A 24415-nucleotide genomic window follows, 5' to 3' on the forward strand; every position below is an offset into this window, starting at 1 on the left:
CAGATTATCTATACATGTACATCATACTAAAAAAGTGGTACTGGTGTTGATTTTGAGTGGCCATTATTGAAAACGACAACGCCTTTGGTGAGAGACGGACACCTATTCGATTAGATCATTCTCACCTCAACAGTAAGAACTTGTAGGATGAGATTAGGTTCAAGCTTGATTTATAAACGAAGCACCTTTTTATTTCATTATGACATTTCTGCCTTGTTTATTACACATTTATTCTAGCAGTGAAGTGTTGCATTTATAAACAAGTAACATGTGTTTTGAAGAGTTTATTAGCGACAAACGAGGTTTACAGTTTTAAAATCTGCTAAATATAACAAGTGTCACTGAAACTGGACAACACCCTAAAAAATTCTTAATAGAGATACACCAGCAGGGTCTGCTAAGCTACTTACTTATTAGTTGTCTTAAACACACTGCTCATATTTGGTTTCTAATCATTTGGTGCTTAATTGACTGGTGTGTTAACTTAAGTGCCTGAACTAAAAGTATGGTCGAAACCCATTGGCTTCATATCGCTTGGCTTAATTTCCTCGTTGGCTCAAACTGGATGTCAAGAACCGATTTTGTTTTACTCTGTGCAGGCATTATCACTTCGCTCGATATTTATGAGGCTCAAATTATTTTGGCGGGTCCCTGGGATGTCAAGCCAACGGGTTTTCAACTGGTTAAATGCATTATATCTTATTGAATTCTGAGCAAACGAGACGCAAAATGATACGTAACAGTGTTTTCAGTATTAATATTTTATTGTGCTTACTTTAATAAGGTATATCACAGGTCAACAAAAAAGAAATTCATAAATATACATACATGTACAAAAGTACATGTTGCCAAACATCTGCACATAAAAACAGCCGAAATTACTGTGACAACAAACATTAAAATTCCAAAACCATCATGAAATATTTCTCAAGATATGCATTTTTTAAAAAGTAAATTAAATATATCCTGTAAGGACAAGTGATAAAGATAAAAAATATCTGCTATCACAATAATTTTAGATGCATTTGTTTGCAAAAATAAAAAACAACAGATTCACATTATAACAATATTTTCATATTTTCTTCAAATAATACATCTCGATCTACATGATCATGAATTGATCAGGCTTGATCAAATTACCATAAGTTCCGAAATACTGGTTTCAATTTATAGATCGAAATACTGTGTAAAAATTCATTCTACAAAATGTTTATTTCTAGCAAAAACATTCTTTTGCCTAAAAGAGGAACACAGTTTATTTTGACATGAAAATCAGCAGTGTCAGCAGAGTCATTTCCTTGAAATGAAAGTCAAAATGATACACAATAATTGCAGAAATCAATTTTTTTTGTTATTTTACATATCACAGACATCAAAGCCCAAAACTGATGAGACGAGACAAACTATCATCCTTTGAGCATTAGAGCAACGTTTTTTGTTAATCTTCAAAATTGCCAACAAAAATCATAAACATTATTCATAACATTGAAAAGCAATATTTATAATAAATGGAAACAAAAGTTGTAAGCTTATCTTTCCTGTTTTTAATTCTTTCATAACATTTAAAAGCAATAAGTTCTCATGGACATGAAATATTCATAAGCTTTAAATTTCCTTTTATCAATATTTTATTTTCACGCAAAACATCTGCTTATCCATAAAAATGGCTTAAGCTGACTTTTGAGCCATTGCCCTTCTCATCGGGTGCATCTTTTCATCGTAGGGATTATCCAGGCATGTCTTAAGACGTTGCTGGTACTCGCGTTCAGCCTGCATGCCCATGTAATATTCATTCTCCTCGCGCTCAAACCGATCCCGGGCGTTTGCCTGGTTGTGTTCAATCTGTCCAGCCAGGTCTCGCTGGTAGTTCAAGTGTTTTTCCCGATTGCGAGCAGCCTCCTCCTCGTCGTGGCGTCGATTTTCCTCGATCATTCTCTGCAGTTCTTCACGCTCCACCTGGGCCTCCTCCTGCTTGCGATGATTTGCAACCACTGATGAAAAGAAATATATTACAATTTTAAATATTTGTAAATCTACTTTTCTTTCAACAATGCTATGAGGAATAACACATCGACACATGCAAAAGCATTATATCGAATTAACTGAAAGAAAAATATATTCAACTGACTTGTGAATAATTTGGAAAATTTGCTTATATACATTCGCAAAAAAATTAAGGTAAACCAGTCAAAATAAGATTTAAGGGTTGAGACCAAAATGACAACAAAAACTGTAAACGCACGACGTTCAAAAGTGTTCCATCTAAGCCGAGGCATCAGTTTAGAGCTATTTTTGGATATAGGAATAATGTTATTTAAGAAACAAATTGATGAATTGGTATATAATCATATAGTAAAATTTTGTTTTATTACCTTTCTTTTCTATATCATATCATAATAGTAATGTCATTATGATGTTATTTAATATTATTTGCCATGCAAATATATTAATATAACCAATTTGTTGATCAATATAAATTAAACATCGAAATAATATCAATGTTAATTTCTAAGATGTACTAACACATCTTTGCAACCTTATGATGGATTGCTTACCTTATAATCATTGCTTTCTAAAAGCTGCTTAAGTAAACATACATTTTTAGATCCCTATCATATTCATCTAACCCTTTCTCAGTTATAAGCTTAAATATATCGTAAACAGACAAACCAACACATACATCTAGCCTGGACCTGCTGGGCTCGGATAGCAAGAACGTCCTGCATCAGTTTCTTCCTGGCCTCGCGTTCCAGTTTCCACTGGGCAAGCCGCTTCTGCCACATGCGCTCCACCTCCTGCTGAATGAGGGCCTCCAGCTCGCGCTCACGAATGCGCTCCTCCTCGTAGATCTGTGCCAGGTTCTCACGGTAACGACGATCCTCCTCACGGAGCTCACGCTATGCAGGGGAGAAAAATTTAAGTTCTGGGTAAAAACTAAGTTAAGACGTAAAAATATTTTTCGCTTCTTACCTCTCTAGACAACAATGACATCAATTATCAATGGTCATCCACAATGCCACTTTGCTATGCAATGTTTTTTTCTCCAAATCATATTTATAATCAAGAAAATCCCATTACCGAGTACATTAAAATATAGTCATTAAACTATAAAGTGGCTTAAATCTTGACATACAGTTACAACCAAGATTGTATGCATAAAAGCTTTTCCCAATTTCTATGAATAGCCGAAACTAGTAAAAGCTGCAAAACATGCACTGGCTTTTACAAAATGTTCATACAATCCTTTTATTTATCAAATGATCATTGATTGACAACTGGTGACCAGTCAATTCCGTTTAGCAAGTTGTGGTGTAAGAATTTGAGCTTGTTGATCTTAAAGCCTTATTATGGAAGACGGTACCCATCATACCTTTCTCTGCACCTGTTCCATGGCCTCGTTGCGAGACTCCTCAAGTAGCTGTTCTAGCATCTTCAGGTCGAACGCCAGCTCCTCCTGTTCCAGGCGAGCCTTCTTCTTCATCTTCAACTGTAAACGAGCATGTCACAATAGTTTAAAATTTTAGCTATAAGCAATAGCAAATGTAATACATGTAGTTCTATATGTAAATACCATAACTAATAACAGTTGCCATGCATTGTGAATGAATTCAAACAAACGGCAACAAAATGCTGCTATTCTGCACTGTCAAAATGGGGGACTTAGTTTTTCCTCTATTGAAAATGCTTAATCATATTAATTTCTCTGTTGACCATAACTTTTTTTCTTTTTTTCTTGAACCACAAAAAAATAAAAATTCTTGAAAAATTAATAATTTTTAAAAATGTTTATATGGCTAGTGGAATGATACATACCTGCAGTGAGTGGTCCAACATCTCCCGAGTCTGCCTCTGGTTGCGAAGTTTGTCTTCACGCTTTCTCTGCTCCTCAGCTGCTCGTAGGGCATTCTGTTCTCTCTGTAACACATTTTGAGGAAATTAATTAAAGTTGATTTCTGGGGTATGTATGCTGGACCTTGTGCCACACAGGCCTAGTTCCATACCAGTGCCTTAAATCATTACATTCATAATAATTCAGGACTTTGAGTGAGACAGCCACACTGGAAATAGACTTGGCCAGATTTTATTTCAAGTCTGGAACCTCTCCAGTCCCAGGGCTTTTCCCAAATATCCCTGCTGCAGGGGTGGGATTAAGACAAGGAAATTCGCAGTTTGTCTAAATCACATGGGTAAGATTCAAAATTGATAGATGCATTTGGGGAAACATGCTTCTGTGATCATTAAAGTTATTCTTGCTTTGAACTAATGTGAGTAAATTGTGGTGATGAAATTGGTTCTTAAACAAAGTTTAGAATAATGTTGCTTTTGACTGCCTTTAAACTGTAGAAATATTCAAAAAGTTTGAACAAACAGTACAGAAAGAAATCATATCAAGCAGACTCGACAAACAAAACCATGAAGCCTTGGAGGTACACATACCAGAAGCTGAGCCTCCTCCTCCTTGAGTCTGAGGGCCTCCTCTTTCGTGGCTTCAAGTGCAGCCATCTGCTTCCTGAGTACTGCAAGCACCTCAGCGTTCCTCTGGTGCGCGGCCTTGGCGTCACGTTCTTCCCTCGCAGCCTTGGCCAACATGTCCTCCTCCCAGAGGCGAGCATACATCTGTTCCTCCTGGCTACGTTCAGCTTCAATCTCTTCCTTGATACGGATTTGTTCCAAGCGCTCGACACACACTTCATCTTGCTGGCGCTTTGACAGTGTAGATCGAAGCTCTTCACATTGGTTTCTGCAGTAAATTTACCTTATATACTAAAGTTTAAAAAAAAAATGATGATTGATATCCATTTTGAGTTTTTAGGAGCATGTTTAATGACAATTGATTGATATTCCTTTAAAACTCTAACAAATAAATCTACTTTCATCTTAACCACTTTATTTCACCATTGATTGTTAATTTTTCATGATTTGATCTTACTTTAAATAAAAAGCTAGATTAATTTTTTAATCAATGCTTATCAGGAAACGAGCAAATTGTAAACAGCTGTCCTCATTGAAATTTAATTGCGTAATCAGACATGGGGGGCAATCAAATACGAACCTGAACTGTTGATCATATTTGTCTTGTACATATGCCAGTCTCTCTTGTTCCCGCTTATCTTTCAGTGAACGAGCACGCTCTCTCATTTTGGCCTGTCTCTCAATGGTTGTCTCTTCTTTGGATTCCATTTCTGCTAAATACTGAGCCTCTTCCTCCCGTAGCATCTGCCGCAATCTAGTTGGATAAAATTTGAATTATTTGGAGTCAACAACGTATATGGACTGAATATCAATTAACACCCCTCACCAAACATTTTATGATGTAAAATACCAGATGAAATAAATAAATAAATTATTAGAACTTAAAAATCATGATATGGGTATTCCTCTTTATGATTTAAACTCACTACCATACTTTTTACCTTCAAAATGAACTTTATAAGGGTATTCACTTGAATTTGAAAATTTTAGTCCCAAAGGCAAGCTTAAAACAAAGCATGAGTCCATCCTTCTAGTTGTTAAAAAATAAAGGATCTCACATTAGTGGTCATTTAATACGGAATTTATTTAACAAGTTTTCTAATATTGATAAAAAACCAGCATTGGCGAGTTTTTTTGCAATTCTAGTAAATGAGTTTATTAAATTTCTATTAAATGACCATGACTGTGACTTTATCTATTTATATTTACATAACGGGGCACTAAACAGCGCAGCCATTTTCATCGCTGTTTATTAATGACGTAATGTCACAATTTTGGGATAGTTATTACACTAGATATATATCATAAATATTTAATGACATTATTTTGTGATGGCGACGTCATTTATGATGTAATATGATATCTATCAAAGCAAAGGTGTGGGTCCTGGGACAGCCCAGTATGAGTAAGGCAGAACCCCGCTTTAAATTTACCCTAAACAGTGTAAGAGTCAACATGATAAATTATATATCAATTCAGAATTACCTTTCTCGTCTATCTTCTATTGTGAATTGGTTTGTTTTCATCATAGAATCCACTTTCCTCTTGCATGTGTTTATTTTGTATTTCCTGTCCGTCCATCTTTCCCACTCATTCTTCAAGTCATTCACTCCAATATACTGAGTATTTTTCTGATATTCTGCAAGCATATCTTCTTTCTTTCTGCGTTCCAAGATCAGATGCTCTGGAGGCCTTTTGTTTGGTGGCCTGGCTATCTGTAAGGCAGGTAAATGGATAATTAGTAACAATAACATCAGCACCAGCAATTTCTGTTAACATTTAAAACAATGGACAATATATGTACCTCATGATAAAAGTTTGCTAAAATTAACAAATTTCAGTCAATGTTAACAGTGAAACTTTTTTCAAACAACAAGGAAAATGCAAGTAGTAGTTGATGGAGAATACATTTAATCCATAACAGTTCTGTTCAGAGTGGTTTGTTTTAATATTTGAAACAGCTATTCAGATACTTAATTTCATTCATGTCCAAAAGGCACCAGAAAGTGGGCCAAGGATGTTCTTGCATCACCATAATGACCTACCACAGTCAGTAACTGCACAAGCCACTTTGTTCGCTGATCATTGTCTTCTTTATAAAAAAAAATGAATCTGACCAAGACCATACATTACTCCATGAAATCTCTAGTCACTAAAGACTTGGGGCAACCCTGTGGAGCATGAGATTCAAAGCCAAGAATTGTTACAAACTGAGTTCAATCTGCAAATTTTCTCATTTTTATACTTTATATGACATATATTGAAACAAGTTGAAGAGAACCCATATCTCGGATCAACCCTTTCTAAAGATCTCAGATCAATCAATTAACAAAGAAAGCAAATATAACCATGGCTCTACTACGCAGAAACTTGAAGAACTGTCCATATGACTTTTGGCAACAGCAAATATGACTCAAGAAATTGAATCACTGTTGAACTATGCATCCATTGTCTGGGACCTTTGTCTCCAAAATAACATAGACAAACTCGATTTTGTTCAAAGACAAGCCTCAAGATTAATAACAAACAACTACAAAAGCAGGGTCACAGCTGGGCTGTGTTACACAGATGCTTGCCAGCCTGAACTTTCTCCAATCCAAGATATTATAATATTTAGTGATTAGTTCACCTCTATAAGAAACAATAGAATTGTAAAAAATAAAATAAAAGTGACAGTGATTTTCAAACATAAACATTCGATGATTCTGAGACTGAGGCTTTACAAGTAAAAACCTGCCAAACTGATCAGTATACTAATAGGAACTGTTTTCATGCAAATTGATGAAGATTGGAACCAACTGGAAAATTGTTTGATCAAGTCAAGTCCACTCAATATGTATCTATAGTCGGGTACTACATGTATATAGAACCTGCATGGGACCAGTAACAAATCCTACTACCAGATATGACAGTGAACATAAGCTGTGTATAGCTTTTTGACTATTCCATATTAACAGCTGCTTCAGAGTCTTTGACGCTTTTTGCTTTGGCAACTCTACGCTAAAGAACATGATGAATGTCAGAATGTTAAAAAAGGTCCCTTAACGCACATTTTTGTGGCTAAGCTTTCGACCAACATAAACCCAAAACAGCACTCAGATGCTTGAACACTTCAAATCGCTCTGCAGAAGAGCAGCTAGCACACTCCCCCTGTGTCATTATGCTATTTCTGGCCTGCACAGCATTGTAGCAAAAGCAGTGAAATGCAAAAGTACAGTTTACTTACGATAGCTACTGAACATGGTGTTGGACCAGTGACTTCCCTGGTCCTTCGAGGTCGGCGTGAGACCATCATTTTCCTGATTGACTTCCTCGAATATCTTTATAGCTTTTTCTGATGAACAAAACAATTTTTTCCGAAAGGGCTTTTCAGATTAGGATTTTCACTTTCCAAAGAAAAACATTGAAAAGGTTGACCCGTCCAATGTTTATATCGGGTAACGAGGAAGTGACGTCAGGTATCCAGGCTTTGGTAAAATTTAATCGAATATGTTTTTGTAGGAAATCGAGTATCATCATCATTGCGTACCTAGGCATTCTCCAGTACATCATCATCATCATCATCATCATCATCATCATCATCATCATCATCATCATCATCATCATCATCATCATCATCATCATCAATGTTAAGGCCACACCAACGTAATGTTTTGTCCGAAAAAAAACTCTTATAAGGGGTATAAATTAAATTTAAAATATGCAAAAAAACAAACATTTCGCTTAAATACAGTAGCTACCGACGGCGAAACCCCTTTTCCTAATTAATGTATCATTTAGAATGATAATTCATTTGGAATGATATAAAAAAAAGTGTATATTAAAGAAAGAAAACCCCACTTAATATTTTTTTTTATATCAGTAAACTGTTTTATTATTCTGAGTGTGCCAGAGACATTAAATAACAATGTCATATCTATCCGTATTAATCGATAGCATATTTTACAAAATAGTTTTTCTTGTCGTATTTCGATCGTTTTTTGTGCGAAAATAAATAAATAAATTATTTGAATTTTCGGGAAATTTAGTGATGTGAATCCTTCGAACGAAACATTGTGTTTAAACTAATCAAATGCACTCACTGTTGTTATTTAAATCACGCTTCTATGGCCTAAAGCACGTTTATGGTTGAGAATCATTGAGCGGCCTCAACATTTCGGTCAAAGTTTGGTCCGCCTGATCACCGCTACTCGGAATCGGTACATCAAATATACCAAAGCGCACGTGAAAGATATTTCAGTATTGCATGGCGGGAATCATTGTATTCTCGGGTCCGCCTGATCGCTTCGGACAATCCTATCTTACCCATACGCACCAGGTACTTTTTTCCGTTACACCAATCGTAACAACTCGTTTGGTTTGTGGTCACCAAGCCGGACAAGTGGGTTTCCTCCGGATTCTCCGGTTTCCCCCACAACACAAGACCACACTCTCGCGTAAAATCGTGCCAACGAGAGTGATTAATATAATGTTGTAATAACTTGTTTCACAATCGTTGTAAAATAAATATGTTTAAACTAAACTAACAACTCGGCCATCTCCGCCAAGCTTCGAAATAGATTGTCAATGTTGTTGGATAATGACCGAGGTGTTCCGATTGACATTACACAACGAAGCTTAACGCAGTGGTTTATCGGTGGTATCAGGATTCAATTTTATAAGCCGGGAAATCTTTGGAGCAGAAATAGTCTAATTTACGAAAAGAATACCTAAAAGAACATTTTCGCCATTGGCCAACAAAACAAACATTCATAACACTTATAAGTGACTTTGTCCTTGCTCTTCATGATGGTTTATGATTTGTTTCATATATTATGTCTTATGGCTATGGATGTTGTAACGTTTCATGTTGAATAAATGATATGCATTTATATTGGTATTGATATACTTTATACTGCTATTCAAAAGGTTTTAGTTCAAAAACAGCAATTGTACTGTGCTTTAGATAAAATTAGTTCAATCTGGTATAAGAAGTAAAATGATCACCATGCTTAAATCCGGGACTCCCTATATACGAGATCTCGTATATATATGCAAATGTTATATTAAGCGTGTGTTAAAGATATTAATACTATGTTATATTCTGAACTGTTTGAAATATCTCTTGCAGTGAAACAAGGGGAACCTCTATCTCCAGACCTCTTTTACTGTTACTTGATAACCATGCTTAAGTCCATATATGCAAATGTTAAAGCGTGTGTTTCAGATATGAATATTATATGTTGTATTCTGAACAGTTTGATATATCTCTTGGAGTGAAAAAGGGGGAACCTTTATTTCCTCTTTTATTTATTTTGTTTATTAATGACATTCGGGAGCATTTAGATTTTAAAAATGTAACCCAAAATGATATAACTAAGCTCTCTCTATGCATGTTTGCAGATGATATTGCTCTGTTCACAACTGATCCTAAAAGTCTTCAAGCCCAGCTTGATTGCAATACATCTATACTCATGCAAGAGCTGCACTCTCACAGATTTGCCATTTTTACAAACTTTTTTTTTATTTTTTGTTGGAAAGAGCAAATGTTTGCGTAAATATCTGCAAACCAATGATATAACATTGCTGACCGATCGCAGACTTTGATATTTCCGTTCGAAAATTAATGTTTTATGGCTTAAACCGTTACTACGGTTTAAGAAAAATGTATAAAACATCAATTTTTGAACTTAAATATAAAAATCTGCGATTTTATTTTTTGTTAGCAGTCTCATATAACTGGTTTCCATGGATTTTTGCAAAAAAATGGCTCGTTCCAAGACAAAAAATAAAAAAAAAGTTGTCAAAACGTTTAATCTGTATTTTATTTTTTTAATTAATCACTTCAAATCCTAACTAATAAATGACCTACGCTCATATATTAATCATTTAAATTGTCTATTAGTAAGGTCATTTAAAGGTTATATACCACTTTTATAAAATAACATAAATTGAACAAACGATATTATTTACGAAAATGTCCGGGCACCGTATGGATAGTATGTGAGTCCGGCGAAACCCTTCTTGGCATTAACAATGGAGTGACAATCAATACATTGTGGGGAACGAGTGGCAACACATGTAGAACAAACAATATTATATACCAAAATGTAATATGAAAACACGTGTCGAATAATCAAACATGGTACACGGCGTTTAAAATGGTATATTATGTTAGGCTAAATTAACTTTAGCCTGGAATACAGACGTCACAGAGCCGATGTTATGCATACACTTAAAATCCATGATTCAAAATGATGACAAAGTTAACAAAGAACGTTATTTCCTCAGAACCCTTTAGCGAAACGAACTAATCGTTGCAATGCATTTAAAATATACAATAAAACTCTCAAGAACCGAACTTTGGTGAGGGTTCACGAGCTATGGAATAAACTTTCCGAGGCTTATAGATGCCTTAAAGAATTGTCTAAATTAATTTCGTCTCAAAAGTGTAGGTTAAAATAAAGTCGAAATGAACAATGTGAAAACAAATCTACATAAACTCAAATATTTGAAGATCTCTTAATCATTATAGATCTTTTAAATTCCGTTAAAGAGAGCTCCAATCGAATAAATGATAGCATTGATCAATTAAATCAGAAATAATAATTTTGAGAGCTCTACAATTCAATTGAAGATATATCAAAACCAATTGAATTAGATACCTCTTCAAATGAATTAGATCTTTCTCAAAATAAATCCAGAGACTTACCTTATTCAATTGGAGCTGGGACCAATAATAGGAATCCTACTCCTAGATTAATTGGAGATATCTTCAAATCATCATTATATCAGTGTTGCGTTGTTTTAAATAAAGCCGAATTATTGCTCTCAACAACTGAATTGATTGATTCAAATTATTTATTATTAAGTACCGATTTTTTAGAATTGGAGCAGATTCTACAAATCATTTGTTGCCCTCATTAATTGATTTTGAGATCAACAAATAATGAGAGACCTCTTCAAATCAATCTTGGTTGGTGTTAAGTTCATTTGTATTGAATTGTCAAATTTATATGAAAAAATATGTTAATAATTCACTTAATAAGTGATGTTACATTACTTATTACATTAATTATTAACAAATAGACTTTATTTTTGTAGTTAAGTAATCATATTTTCGCGAAATTAACGTTATTTTCGTATTTTAGTTATACCCCTAATAAATTAAAAATATTTTGGTAAGATTATGGTTTTAATTAAGTAAGTATGAACATCATTCTTCGGAACACGTCTTAAAATGATAGTGCTTACACTCTTTAAAAATAAATAAAAAAAGTTTTTTTACGTGGCATAGACTGTTGTCCATTTGTTTTGAAATTATGGTGTTTTCGTGTACTTTTGGGCGGACACAGTCAGCAGTTATTTCACGCTTCCTGTCACGTGATACCGGTCCTTTTACATACGGATCCGAAGAGCTCGGATAACTTTTACGAGCAGTTGTCCGCTAAGCGAGACTCAATCCAAAATGGTATGTGACATCTATCTTAAATACTTAAAGAAATTATTGAGTCACTGTTTAGTAGTCATTTTAATACATTTATGACAAATCTGAACTGATAATGTGGGTTATATTAAGAAGATATCTAGACCATCCCACTGTCACTTAAAAAAAACATCTGCGTAATAACAGATCTACTTGTATATAGTTTAGACTGTATATGCTCTTAGAGTGGGACTGTATTAGAAAAGATTTATTTTTTTTAGCATAAGAACTGGCATGGTGAGTTCTAGAGATTCAGATATAATTATTTCAATAAATGGCCGACTTTTTTGACAGCAATAACATTCATACCTACATTAACGGTGACCGGGATCCTCAGGACAGCTTCTTTCACAAACGTGTCCCATGATCCCGTACACCGGATTTCATTAAGGAAAACGCCCATGCTGTACACAGTATACCTGAAATTAAAGACAGGAAATTAGACAAAAACCTCACAGGAACCTCCCTATTGCCATGTCCCCCCCCCATTTTTTTTATATTTTTCACACCAAAAACGATTGGAACAGGATTAATCTCAAAAACCTAATCACTAAAATCTAAATATAATCCGAAATACCATGAACTGTTCTCCCTTATATTAGCCACAATAATGTGCGTATAGGGAACTTTTTTAACATTTGGATATTCATTTTGTTCCCTAAACGCCACAAGTCGACTTATTCATACCGATGTAAAATATATTCTTTAACTGTATCGCCACAATATTTAACACTGCATTGTTAAATAAAAACAAAAGTTAAACTTAAATTATTTTTTAGCCAATACCTTTCTCTTATTACAATTTAGTGTTTAATAACACACAAATTTAGATCGATCCGTCAACAAAGCATTGCCATTTTTGAACTATCTAGCAGGTGCCCGTTATCTTTCCGCTCAATATACTTAGCGCTGGGATCTGTCATTCTTGGCTAGGAAAACAACAAGTGGGATATGGACGCGTAGTCGCCAAAACAAAAATCGTCAGACTCTGAAGCGGCTGTTTATATGGACTACCCCAATATATACTATTATTTCGTATTAAAGGTTGGCATGTTAAGGCCCTCGTACGAGGATGGTGTTTTTGTACAGCTTGTAACTAACTTATTTAGCTCATTGTCTCCGATTTAAATTAACTTGTATTGTTCTCAGAACATCATAAAGATTCAGAAAATGTATAACACTAATGCACTTTCATCAACAAAATGGATATGATATTATGAATGACCAAAACAGAAGTTTCATCAGTCCAAATGGAAATATACCAGTCATGTCAAACAGACATTTGGTTGACTGCTTATACTACTTAATATTCACTTTTTTTTAGAATTTTAATCAGTCCAATTGCCATTTGAACTGTCATTTCAGCCGGTTCTTATTGAGAACACTTGGTATGCGATTGTTTTTAGGGAATAAAGTTGTTTTAATTTGTATCCATTATTACAGGTGAACTTCACTGTAGACGAGATCCGTGCGATCATGGACAAGAAACATAACATCAGAAACATGTCCGTGATTGCTCATGTTGACCATGGCAAGTCAACATTGACTGACTCTTTAGTCAGCAAAGCTGGTATCATTGCTGGCGCTAAAGCTGGGGAGACTAGATTTACTGATACCAGAAAGGATGAACAAGAAAGATGCATTACTATCAAGTCAACGTAAGTTGGAGTCATTGATTTAACAATACACCTAAAGCATGAACAGGTCTTGGATAATCCCATTTTGTACATGTTGCATTTGCAAATTTTGGTCTATAACGGATTGATGGTATAAATCTATTGTCAAAAGTAGAACAATTTTTCTGATTTCCAATCAAATAATAATATTATACAATGTTGTATGTCTTGATCAATGACTTATGTTGAAACATTCTGTGAAAATCTTTCTTGTTTTGACCAAGTTTAAAGCCTTGACATGTTTATAAATATATATTATTAACATTTATATACTATTATCTTAATAATTTACAGTGCTATCTCTCTGTACTATGAGCTGGACAAGAACGATTTACAATTCATCAAACAAGAGAAAACTGATGATAACCATTTCCTGATCAACTTGATCGACTCCCCTGGGCACGTCGACTTCTCTTCTGAAGTAACCGCCGCGCTGCGTGTAACTGATGGAGCTTTGGTAGTTGTGGACTGTGTATCAGGTATGGACATGTAGTAATTTTTAAGATCAAGATATCCTCAAGATCAGGGAGTTCATGGATGGAGAAGTTTGAAGAAAATGCTATTAAATAAGAAGATATGGCTGATCAAATATGACCTATTTAATTGAATGAATTAAATAAAATCTGAACATGGTCAAAACTGTTTAAGGTAGTTTGACATCAAATGTCACAATCAATCTGCTAAATTTATTCTTCAAACATTGTAGGTGTGTCTGTGCAAACCGAGACTGTGCTGCGTCAAGGTATCTCTGAGAGAATCAAGCCTGTGTTGTTCATGAACAAGATGGACTTGGCCCTGCTCACCCTGCAGTGTGATATGGAAGCTATGTACCAGATCTTCCAGAGAGCTATTGAAAATACTAACGTCATCATTGCTACGTACGAAGGCCATGACAGCCCAATGGGAAACATTTCTGTAAGTTTATAGATGTATCTTAGTTACTAAAAACAGGTATGTTTCATGTAACAATTTGGTCTATTGCATTCCATGTTCCATTTTGTGTTCTTCATTTTTCCTCTCCGGGTTTTTATAACCAGGTCACCTCAATATACATGAAGTCCTAGATAAAAAAAAAAGATTCCCTTTTTTCCCGCTGATTTGCAATAAGTCTTGGATGCTCGTATTGTTATATTAAACTGCATCAGTTTGTTGAAATGTATTTTGCTCCATTAAATTAAATAGTTAAAAGCATAATTTATTATATTACCGATAGTAAACCATACAAATTCTATTCATTCTTAATGAAGCTACATGTATGATACTGGACTACTGGCCCTAGAACATTAATGTATTTAGTGTCTTCATAGCATTATTTAAACTGAATTGTAAATGCAAAGTTTGTCACATTTTAGGTGGATCCAAAAGAGGGAACAGTTGGTTTTGGATCAGGTCTCCATGGATGGGCCTTCACCCTGAAGGACTTTGCCAAGATGTACTGCAACAAGTTTAAGATCCCTGAGGAGAAGATGATGAAGAGATTGTGGGGAGATAACTTCTTCAATGAGCCAGAAAAGAAGTGGACGAAGCAGTGCACTGGTGAGATGACACCTCTCAAGTGCAGAGGCTTCAACAAGTACATCCTTACACCCATCTACCAGGTAACACATTGTTCTCCTCTATCATTTTTTTATGGAGAAGTTTGAAGAAAATGCTATTAAATAAGAAGATATGGCTGATCAAATATGACCTATTTAATTGAATGAATTAAATAAAATCTGAACATGGTCGGTTTGCACAGACACACCTACAATGTTTGAAGAATAAATTTAGCAGATTGATTGTGACATTTGATGTCAAACTACCTTAAACAGTTTTGACCATGTTCAGATTTTATTTATATATACATATATATATGTATAGTTGGTGACTTTGTTGTGCATTTTGCTTAATCCATTTATGCTTTTAAAGGACACGTTAAATGATTCTGACATTTGCAAGGCTTAAGCAACTTAACTGTCTTTTCCACAGATTGCCCTCACACACTTGTTGCACTGACTTTTTCTTTTTTAAGGTGTTTGACTTGTGCAAAAACTCTGATGGCAAAGATGAGAAACCCTTGAAGCTGGCAGAGAAGCTTGGTGTGAAGCTAACCTCAGAAGAAAAGGAGCAGGCTGGCAAGCTTCTGCTCAAGACAGTGATGAGGAAGTGGCTGCCCGCTGGCGACGCTCTCCTTCAGATGATCGTTATTCATCTTCCATCCCCAGTCACTGCCCAGAGGTACAGGACTGAGCTGCTCTATGAAGGTCCAATGGACGACAAGTGTGCTCAAGGTGTGTTTGTTGAATTCTAATGATTTAAAAGAAGTATGTAAAATAGTTAATGGGTGATGTATTATAAAACAAAGCAAGAAACTTGACAAGAAAAGCAATGTGTCGGGACTCAAGTGTGTGAATTCCTAGATGTATATTCTTTGGTTCAAGTTTTACCACCCTAGACGAAATTTTGGAAATTTAACTGCGTTAAGGGCCTTTTAATCCTATACTGTTACTGATATCCCGCTACTACCCCAAGGGACAGAATTTTTTCCCCCAAAATAGCCTCTGAAATTCTCCATTTTCAATATATTTATTTTTTATCATTTTTTAAATAATGAGATAATGAGAATTTCACGATTCCAGAACAAGGACAGTTGCACATCTTTTCCTGCTGACCAACATCCCACCTGTTTAGGTGCAATACTTTTGAAAGGTACATGCGGCATGATTTTTCAAGGTGAATGTACCGATACACCTATATATCTACCTAGTGGGATCACCATTTTCTTAAATTTTACAGGCACCATGGCATGTGATCCTAATGGAGAACTGATGATGTATATCTCCAAGATGGTGCCCACATCTGACAAGGGACGTTTCTATGCCTTTGGACGTGTGTTCTCTGGTACTGTTGCTACTGGACAGAAAGTTCGCATTATGGGACCCAACTACAAGCCTGGCTCAAAGGTCGACTTGTATGAGAAGAGCATCCAGAGGTATGCTTGTTCAATATATTGTACAGTACTACTAGAATTAACCAAAATTTACAGCACATTTTGTTGTTGGTTAATTTTCCATCATTTTGCTACTTCACTTAAAAAAAAAAAGATTTTATGATTACATTTAAACATCATCAATCCGAATTGATCGTAATTCCAAATATTTAGTTTGGTCCCGATTTTATTTCATTCTATAATCCAAAATTACTTTTTCAAATTTAAATTTGTCGCTATTTCGAAGTGAAATTACCCGATTAGGTATTTCATACCTATTTATAAAGCATTGTCTTGGTCATCTAGTTTTCACACCATACTGTGATAGCTTGTGATCATTGGCTTGAGGTAATAATAAAGAACAAAAAGTGCCTGTTAAAGAATGCTATTTTTCAATGTTTCGACCTCGGTCGGCTTATATTCTTCACACCATACCGCAATAGCTGGCGGGCATCAGCTTGAGGTGATAAAGCAGAATTAGTGCTTGTTAAAGAATGATATTGACCATGTGTATGAAGCAAACATGATGTCAGATAATGAGCGATTTATTCTGTGTGTCGTAGTTTGCAAATCTGTGGTAAAGTGGCATTTTCAGTACTTTTTAAACATGTTTTGTATAAACTGCTATGTTATGAATGCATGCATGTGCCTTTACATGCTAGTGATAATATTTTATTTTTTTAAAATAATAATTCAAAATACATTTTATAATAATGGTTTATCCCAATTATCATAAAACCAAAATTGATCTGGGTTTTCGATGACTTTGGAATAACATTGTTTAAATGTATTTCGAAAATTTGTTCGCATTCTTCTTGAAATCTGGTCACCTTTTATCAGCTTACACGTCTCTATTTTGCAGGACAATTCTGATGATGGGCCGTTACATTGAGCCTATCCCAGATGTTCCATGTGGTAACATCTGTGGTCTGGTCGGTGTTGACCAGTTTTTGGTCAAGGGTGGAACCATCTCCACATTCAAGGACGCCCACAACATGAAGGTCATGAAGTTCTCTGTCAGCCCAGTTGTCAGAGTTGCTGTCGAGTGCAAGAACCCCTCTGATCTGCCGAAGCTGGTGGAAGGATTAAAACGTCTGTCAAAGTCAGATCCCATGGTCCAGGTAATGAATAATGGAGGGGAAACTTACTTGTTGCTACTGCAAGAGTTAATTTTTCTTTTTAGTCTTTGTCTTGATTGTAGGAAATATTTTAACAGTCTCACATTTACAGCGAGAATGGTCTGTTACTCATTGACACCTCTAGTGATCAGAAATAATTTTGCTTGGTGTTGACTAATGTACAAATTCTATTTTTAAAATAAATTTGAATTGCATTACTTGTTGTTTTGTAAGGAGTAGAATGGACGAATCATTAACTTGACTTACATTGCTTTGTGTTACAGTGTACCATTGAAACTTGACTAACGTTGCTTTGTGTTACTGTGTACCATTGAAACTTGACTAACAATGCTTTGTGTTACAGTGTACCATTGAGGAGTCTGGAGAGCACATCATTGCTGGAGCGGGTGAGCTGCATCTGGAGATTTGTCTGAAGGACTTAGAGGAGGACCATGCCTGCATCCCACTCAAAAAGAGCGACCCCGTTGTCTCTTACAGGGAGACTGTCACTGAAGAGTCGTCCATCATGTGTCTGTCCAAATCTCCAAACAAGCACAACAGGCTGTTCATGAAATGCCATCCTCTTGATGAGGAGCTCCAGAAGGACATTGATGACGTAAGCTAGTATTTGTTTGTAAATGTCATACTATTTAAGATTAAACTCTTCTGACAGCTAATTTTGAGAACATTTCAACATATTGTTTAACAATAAATGTTCAGAATTTGTTTTGTTCTCTTGCATTGGAAACACAATTGTGCTCTTAAAATGAATTTCCACCTTTAGATGTCTGATACATCGTCATGACTGTTCTGTTCTTGCTTCAGGGTAAAGTTACTACTCGCCAAGAAATGAAGGAGCGAGCCAGGTACCTAGCTGATGAATATAACTTTGATGTTGGAGAGGCAAGAAAGATCTGGTGCTTCGGTCCCGAGGGTACAGGTCCCAACCTGCTTGTTGATGTCACGAAGGGAGTGCAGTACCTGAATGAAATCAAGGACAGCGTTGTTGCTGGCTTCCAGTGGGCTACAAAGGAGGTGAGTCATGTTTCCACAAATTTGTTTCAACTTTCTATTTTCTTAATCTCTTTAGTTGCCTTTGGAATTACCATTGACATTCAGTCAAATTATGAAGAATGTATGAGTTGCTCTTGTTGTGTTTATTTTAATTGTGATTATATGTCACTTGTAATAATATCAATAGTTGTCGTAATTATATCAATAGTTGTCGCGAGTAATGATGATAATCAATTATGTTAAATACCATTGTAAAAAGTATTGTAAACAAAAAAACAGATTATTTTTCAGTCCTGATTGTCAAAACTAATCCTGGTAAAAGGGAATGCAAATATTGACCAACATGTGTTCATTAAATGTAAATAGTTATTCAAGTGCTTTACTTATATTTTAAACAAAGGGAGTGTTGTGTGACGAGAATGTACGTGGTGTACGTTTTGACGTTCATGATGTGACTCTCCACGCTGACGCTATCCACAGAGGTGGTGGCCAGATTATCCCCACTGCCCGTAGAGTTCTCTACGCCTGCATGTTGACAGCATCACCTAGTCTTATGGAACCCATCTACTTGGTCGAGATCAGAGTAAGTGCTTCTAGAGACCATTTTACACATAACTAGTATGTAAAGTGTCTGAATTTAAGGTATTATTTAACATGTATGTTAATGTCTGGATGTTAAAACAAGTTTGCATTTGGTGCAGAAAATCTGCAATGTTTTGTCCCACTTTCGAGGGAATGATGGGGGGGGGGGGCTTTGTTAGGGGAAAAGCAGCATTGTTTAGGCAAAAAGGGGGAAATTATAACCTGATTCATATAATGTTGAACTTGTTTTCAAACCTTTTTATTCAACAAACTTATCGACATATTCATGAATGGCACTACATTGCTACATTTGCTAAAGATTTAAAGGTCAATGCTTCTCAAAAAATCATTAAAAGGGATTTATTTTTACCTGGGTAAGGGAAAAACAAACTTTCAGGAGGGGAATGGGGCTTAATTTCACTGTCAAAAACACTGTCGATGTAGTGGTTTTTTTTACACGCCTATAAATTGGTATTCCTGTTATACCTGTTTTACCGCTTGTTGACTATGTTTTCCCAAGAATTGAAAGGTAGTCAGTGATTACAATATATTTACAGGTACCAACAGCTGCCCAGGGTGGCTGCTTCTCTGTGCTGAACAAGAGGCGTGGTGAAATGCAGGACAACCAGGAAATCATTGTTGGACAGTCCAACCTGAAGGCTTTCTTGCCCGTCAACGAGTCTTTTGGTAAGTGCATTGTCATATCAATAATAAAATGATGACTAGGTTAAGGTTACTAAAAATGGTTTCCTCCCATAACTTAAGGATTAATGGATAGTGATAAACTTGGTAGCTTATGTGGAGATCAAGCTTTGGATACGCATTGAAGGGGGTGGAGTTAAGATGCCTAAAAAGAGTAATTTTCAGTAATGTCTGTTTTTTATAAAAGGAGAGAAAGGCTGCTGCTTTTTAGCTCTACTGGCCAAAGACCAGAAGAGCTTATGCGATGGTATTGTGTACGTAGTATGTGCATCCGTGCGTCTGTAAACAATTGCTTGTGAACACGATACAGTCTTCAGTTTTGATAGAATCTAGATATCCATTAGAGCTGGGTTCCTTTTGAAAACCAGCCAGATCCGCCCATGCATGCCTAGATTATGGCCCTTGATAGTATTTAAAAAATGCTATTTTGTAAACAATTGGTTGTGAACACAATACAGTCTTCAGTTTTGATTGTATCTCAATGAAACTTGTACAGTATCTAGATATCCATTAGAGCTCGGTTCCTTTCGAAAACCAGATCCGCCCATGAATGCCTAGATTATGGGCCATGAAAGTTTGAAAGAAATGCTTTCTATTTTTAGCCAGGTCTGCATGAGCAAATTCTATTTTTAGCAAAGTTTACATGTACATGTAAATTCAAGTCTAGAGTTAAGGGAGAAAATTTTCAAGTCTAGGATTTTGAGAGACAATTTGCTTTTTGCTTCTGCAGTTGATTTTGTGAATTACTCTGCCTTGTTCTTGTCGAAAGCCCAAAGGCCATTTTTTAGCTTTAAGTTCTGTAGTTTGTGCATTCATCTTAACAAAATTGGTTGTGAATGTTTAAGTTATGCACCTGGTGTCATTACTGGCCACACCCAGGGTTCACAGGTTTGGTAAACATAAATCTGGAAAGCTTTGAAAATCTTTTTGTGTGTTGTGCATCCATCTCAGCATAATTGATTGTGAATGTTTGTTCAAATTGATCAATGTTGTCCTAGGATGCCCTTGACTTTGACCTTTTGACGAACTTTTTTTAACTTTTAAAACTACAGAAATTTTTACTATGAGTACAGTTTTGAAAGCATTTTTTTTCTCTGTCAGATGACTTTTACTTGGCACATATTAAAATAGTTCATGCAACTAATCTGCTTACAATACTTTCTGGGCTCAGATGTTGAACGTGCTACGTTTTCAGGAAACCCAAACACAAAACATAAACTATATGTCTGTTGCCTTTTACCCATACATACATGCTGTGGATTGATATGACCACAAAAGCCATGCCAGTAGAGCATAGGCCCTTTTGGGCCTCTTGTTTTAACTTGTACAAGAAATTACTGGATAAAATTTCTGATTGCTGCTTATATGAAAAACCTGGTTTCTTCACATTGCAGTGTTTTTAGTTTTTAAATAGTTATGCTCTTGGCCAATTGCTATTAAAAAATTTAACTATATAATAACATTTCAACAAAGCGCCCAAGACAGAAAGCCGTTATAATCAACTCGATGCTTGAAGGCCTCAAAATAAAATACATTTGGTTTGGGGAATTTTTGTACGGGTGTTTCAATATGTAGTTTATACAGAAAATTACTTAAACACCATTCTCCAATATTGAAAATAATGTTCATATATAAAGCCTAATAATAATAATTATAGAAAAAAACCTACCAACCCTACCAGTTTTTGAATAGGATGTTACCCTTACCAAACCAATTTTTTATGCCCCCGAAGGTGGGCATATTAAAATCGCACCTTCTGTCCGGCCGTGTGTCCGGCTCAATAACTCCTGTCCGGGCTGTAACTTTCCCTTGTATGGACAGATTTTAAAATAACTTTTCACATGTGTTCCACATACCAAGATGACGTGTCGCCTGCAAGACCCGTGTCTCTACCTCTAAGGTTACTGTGACAGCTCTTGTTTGGCTTGTTACTAAATATCCGTTCTGATTAAATCAATGATAATGAAATGGGTATGGTGTTGTGTATTACAGGATTCACCACAGAGTTGAGAGCGTCAACAGGAGGCCAGGCTTTCCCACAGTGTGTATTTGACCACTGGAAGGTCCTCTCTGGTGGAAACCCACTGGATCCATCTACCAAGGCAGGCGTAATCGTCTCAGATATCAGAAAACGCAAGGGGTTGAAAGAAACCGTACAAAGCTTGGACAACTTCCTGGATAAATTGTAATGGCAATGTTGACAGACTAAATCTCGCCTGTGTATTTATTTTTTTGACTTTGTATATGACTATTAAGTGTTCTGATGGTAGTCAGTACAGAATTAAAGGCACATCATGTATATTATAATAAAGTTAAAAAGATATTAAAATTGTTGACAAAGTTAAAAAGATAATTAAAATTGTTGACAGTAAATAAGACTTGCATCTCCCAATCATGTTCTACAATAAAAAGTGCTGTAAATAAAACTTGCTAAGCCACTGGGCTATGGAATTAAAAAAAAAAGATTTGTTTGATATTTTGTTGTTTTAAGAGGGGATGTCGAGCTTGTTTATGCTTGCCATGTTGTCAGACTCTTGCGTCGTGCAAATTAAAGGATGTACCGGACATTGTGTTTATACCCTCGCAAAGCAATGTTTTGGAGGGATACATAAGCGTGAGCTTGTTGGTCAGTTGTTTTTTTGCAGTGTGTATGATCATGTTCCAAGTATTCAACCAAAATTATGTGCACATTCCTGCAATTGGATAAGTGGTAGGATACACCACTTGTATGCAGCAAGCTGGTGGATAGTATTTAGGGTTGGCAAGAAGGTGAAGGGTCGCTGGTTGTATGTGATAACATCTTTCCCTGGTATATTGAGCTAGTCAATTATTTGGGATGAGCATATCATCGAGTGGCCTACTTGAGAAGTGGTATATGTGAACAAAATCCTCCGCACAATTGAATAAATATATTTATGGTAACAACAATGCTTTTGCAACAGATTATTCCAATCATCTAGATTTCATCAAGACCAATAAGGAAAATTCTGACCAGTTTTCATGAATACAAAGTAAACGGGGCAATGTTTGGTATTTTGAGAATTTGACCTAGTGATTTCTTTTTTGACTGGTCATGACACTAGTCTAAATAATAAGAGATTTTTGTCAAACATTATGCCCCCCCCCGATACCATGTTGTCAGGATTATATGGACAATTGAATGAAATATGCATGGACCGAAATGACAGCTGGGTTGTCACTGACATTGGATGCCATTGAGGCAGTTTTAAGATTATGACCATCGAAGTGTGAGGAAAGAGTGTGCTATGACCTTTGACCTCAAAATCCATAGGAGTCATCAGCTGGTCACAAAAAATCTAAATGCCATGGATGCAGGCATTGACAAGTTATCACACATACAAAAAAAATTCCGTTCAACGTCACTGTGACCTTGAACAGATATTGTTTCGTTATCATTCGGACAACCTTTTACCATTCAAGGTCACTGTGAACTTGACCTTTGGCCCAATGACCCCCAAAAACAAAAGGGGTCCTCTACTGGTCAGGCCCAACGTCCATGTCAAGTATGAGAGCCATGGGTGCAGGCATTGTCGAGTTATCACTCGGACAACCTTTTACCATTCAAGGTCACTGTGAACTTGACCTTTGGCCCAATGACCCCCAAAAACAATGGGGGTCATTTACTGATCAGGCCCAACCTCCATGTCAAGTATGAGTGCCATGGGTGCAGGCATTGTCAAGTTATCACATGGACAACCTTTTACCATTCAAGGTCACTGTGACTTTGACCTTTGGCCCGATGACCCCCCAAAACAATAGGGGTCATCTACTGGTCAGGCTCAACCTCCATGTCAAGTATGAGGGCCATGGGTGCAGGCATTGTCAAGTTATCACTATTGACAACCTTTTACCATTCAAGGTAACTGTGACCTTGACCTTTGGCCCGATGATCCCCCCAAAACAATAGGGGTCATCTACTGGTCAGGCCCAACTTCCATATCAAGTTTGATGACCACAGGTCTAGGCATTGTCGAGTTATCACTTGGACAAGTTTAAAATTATTCTACCATTAAAGGTCACTGTGACCTTTGACCCGATGAGCCCTTAAATCAATAGGCGTCATCTATTGGTCAGGCCCAACCTTCATGTCAAGTTTGATGACCATACATCCAGGAATTGTTTAGTTATCACTCAGACAAGCGTTGGTCTACTGACCTACCAACCGACACGTGCAAAGCAATATACCCCTCTTCTTCGAAGGGGGCATAAAAATGTTTTTAAAATTGTGAACAAAAAATCTGTATATGTACAATTATTTAGACTTGTCAGGACCATTATGGAACTGGACTTGTATTTCATTCAGGCCAAATTCCATGAAGGATAGAAAAGTGCGGCAGCTAGCTTCAAGTTGTTTTAATTGACCCTGTGACCTACGTTTTGACTCTACATAACCCAT

General features: G+C 36.1%; 2 protein-coding genes across 2 annotated transcripts; one reads left to right on the top strand and one right to left on the bottom strand.

Annotated features, from left to right (window-relative positions):
• Positions 1 to 271: 271 nt before the first annotated feature.
• On the bottom strand, positions 272 to 7921 carry LOC128228173 (cilia- and flagella-associated protein 53-like). Its single transcript, XM_052939331.1, has 8 exons — positions 7700 to 7921; positions 5959 to 6188; positions 5054 to 5227; positions 4438 to 4741; positions 3814 to 3915; positions 3371 to 3487; positions 2681 to 2897; positions 272 to 1991 (listed from the first exon to the last, which is right to left on the bottom strand). The coding sequence occupies exons 1-8, from the start codon at positions 7766 to 7768 to the stop codon at positions 1669 to 1671; spliced, it is 1536 nt and encodes a 511-aa protein (XP_052795291.1). The 5' UTR covers positions 7769 to 7921; the 3' UTR covers positions 272 to 1668.
• A 3892-nt stretch (positions 7922 to 11813) lies between these two features.
• Positions 11814 to 22467, top strand: LOC128227609 (elongation factor 2-like). Its single transcript, XM_052938311.1, has 13 exons — positions 11814 to 11923; positions 13382 to 13596; positions 13909 to 14093; positions 14321 to 14529; positions 14967 to 15212; positions 15626 to 15884; positions 16390 to 16585; positions 17445 to 17703; positions 18065 to 18316; positions 18526 to 18735; positions 19115 to 19297; positions 19854 to 19983; positions 21991 to 22467. The coding sequence occupies exons 1-13, from the start codon at positions 11921 to 11923 to the stop codon at positions 22185 to 22187; spliced, it is 2544 nt and encodes an 847-aa protein (XP_052794271.1). The 5' UTR covers positions 11814 to 11920; the 3' UTR covers positions 22188 to 22467.
• Positions 22468 to 24415: the final 1948 nt, after the last annotated feature.

The sequence above is a fragment of the Mya arenaria genome, chromosome 3, assembly GCF_026914265.1.
Source record: "Mya arenaria isolate MELC-2E11 chromosome 3, ASM2691426v1".
NCBI lineage: Eukaryota > Metazoa > Mollusca > Bivalvia > Myida > Myidae > Mya > Mya arenaria.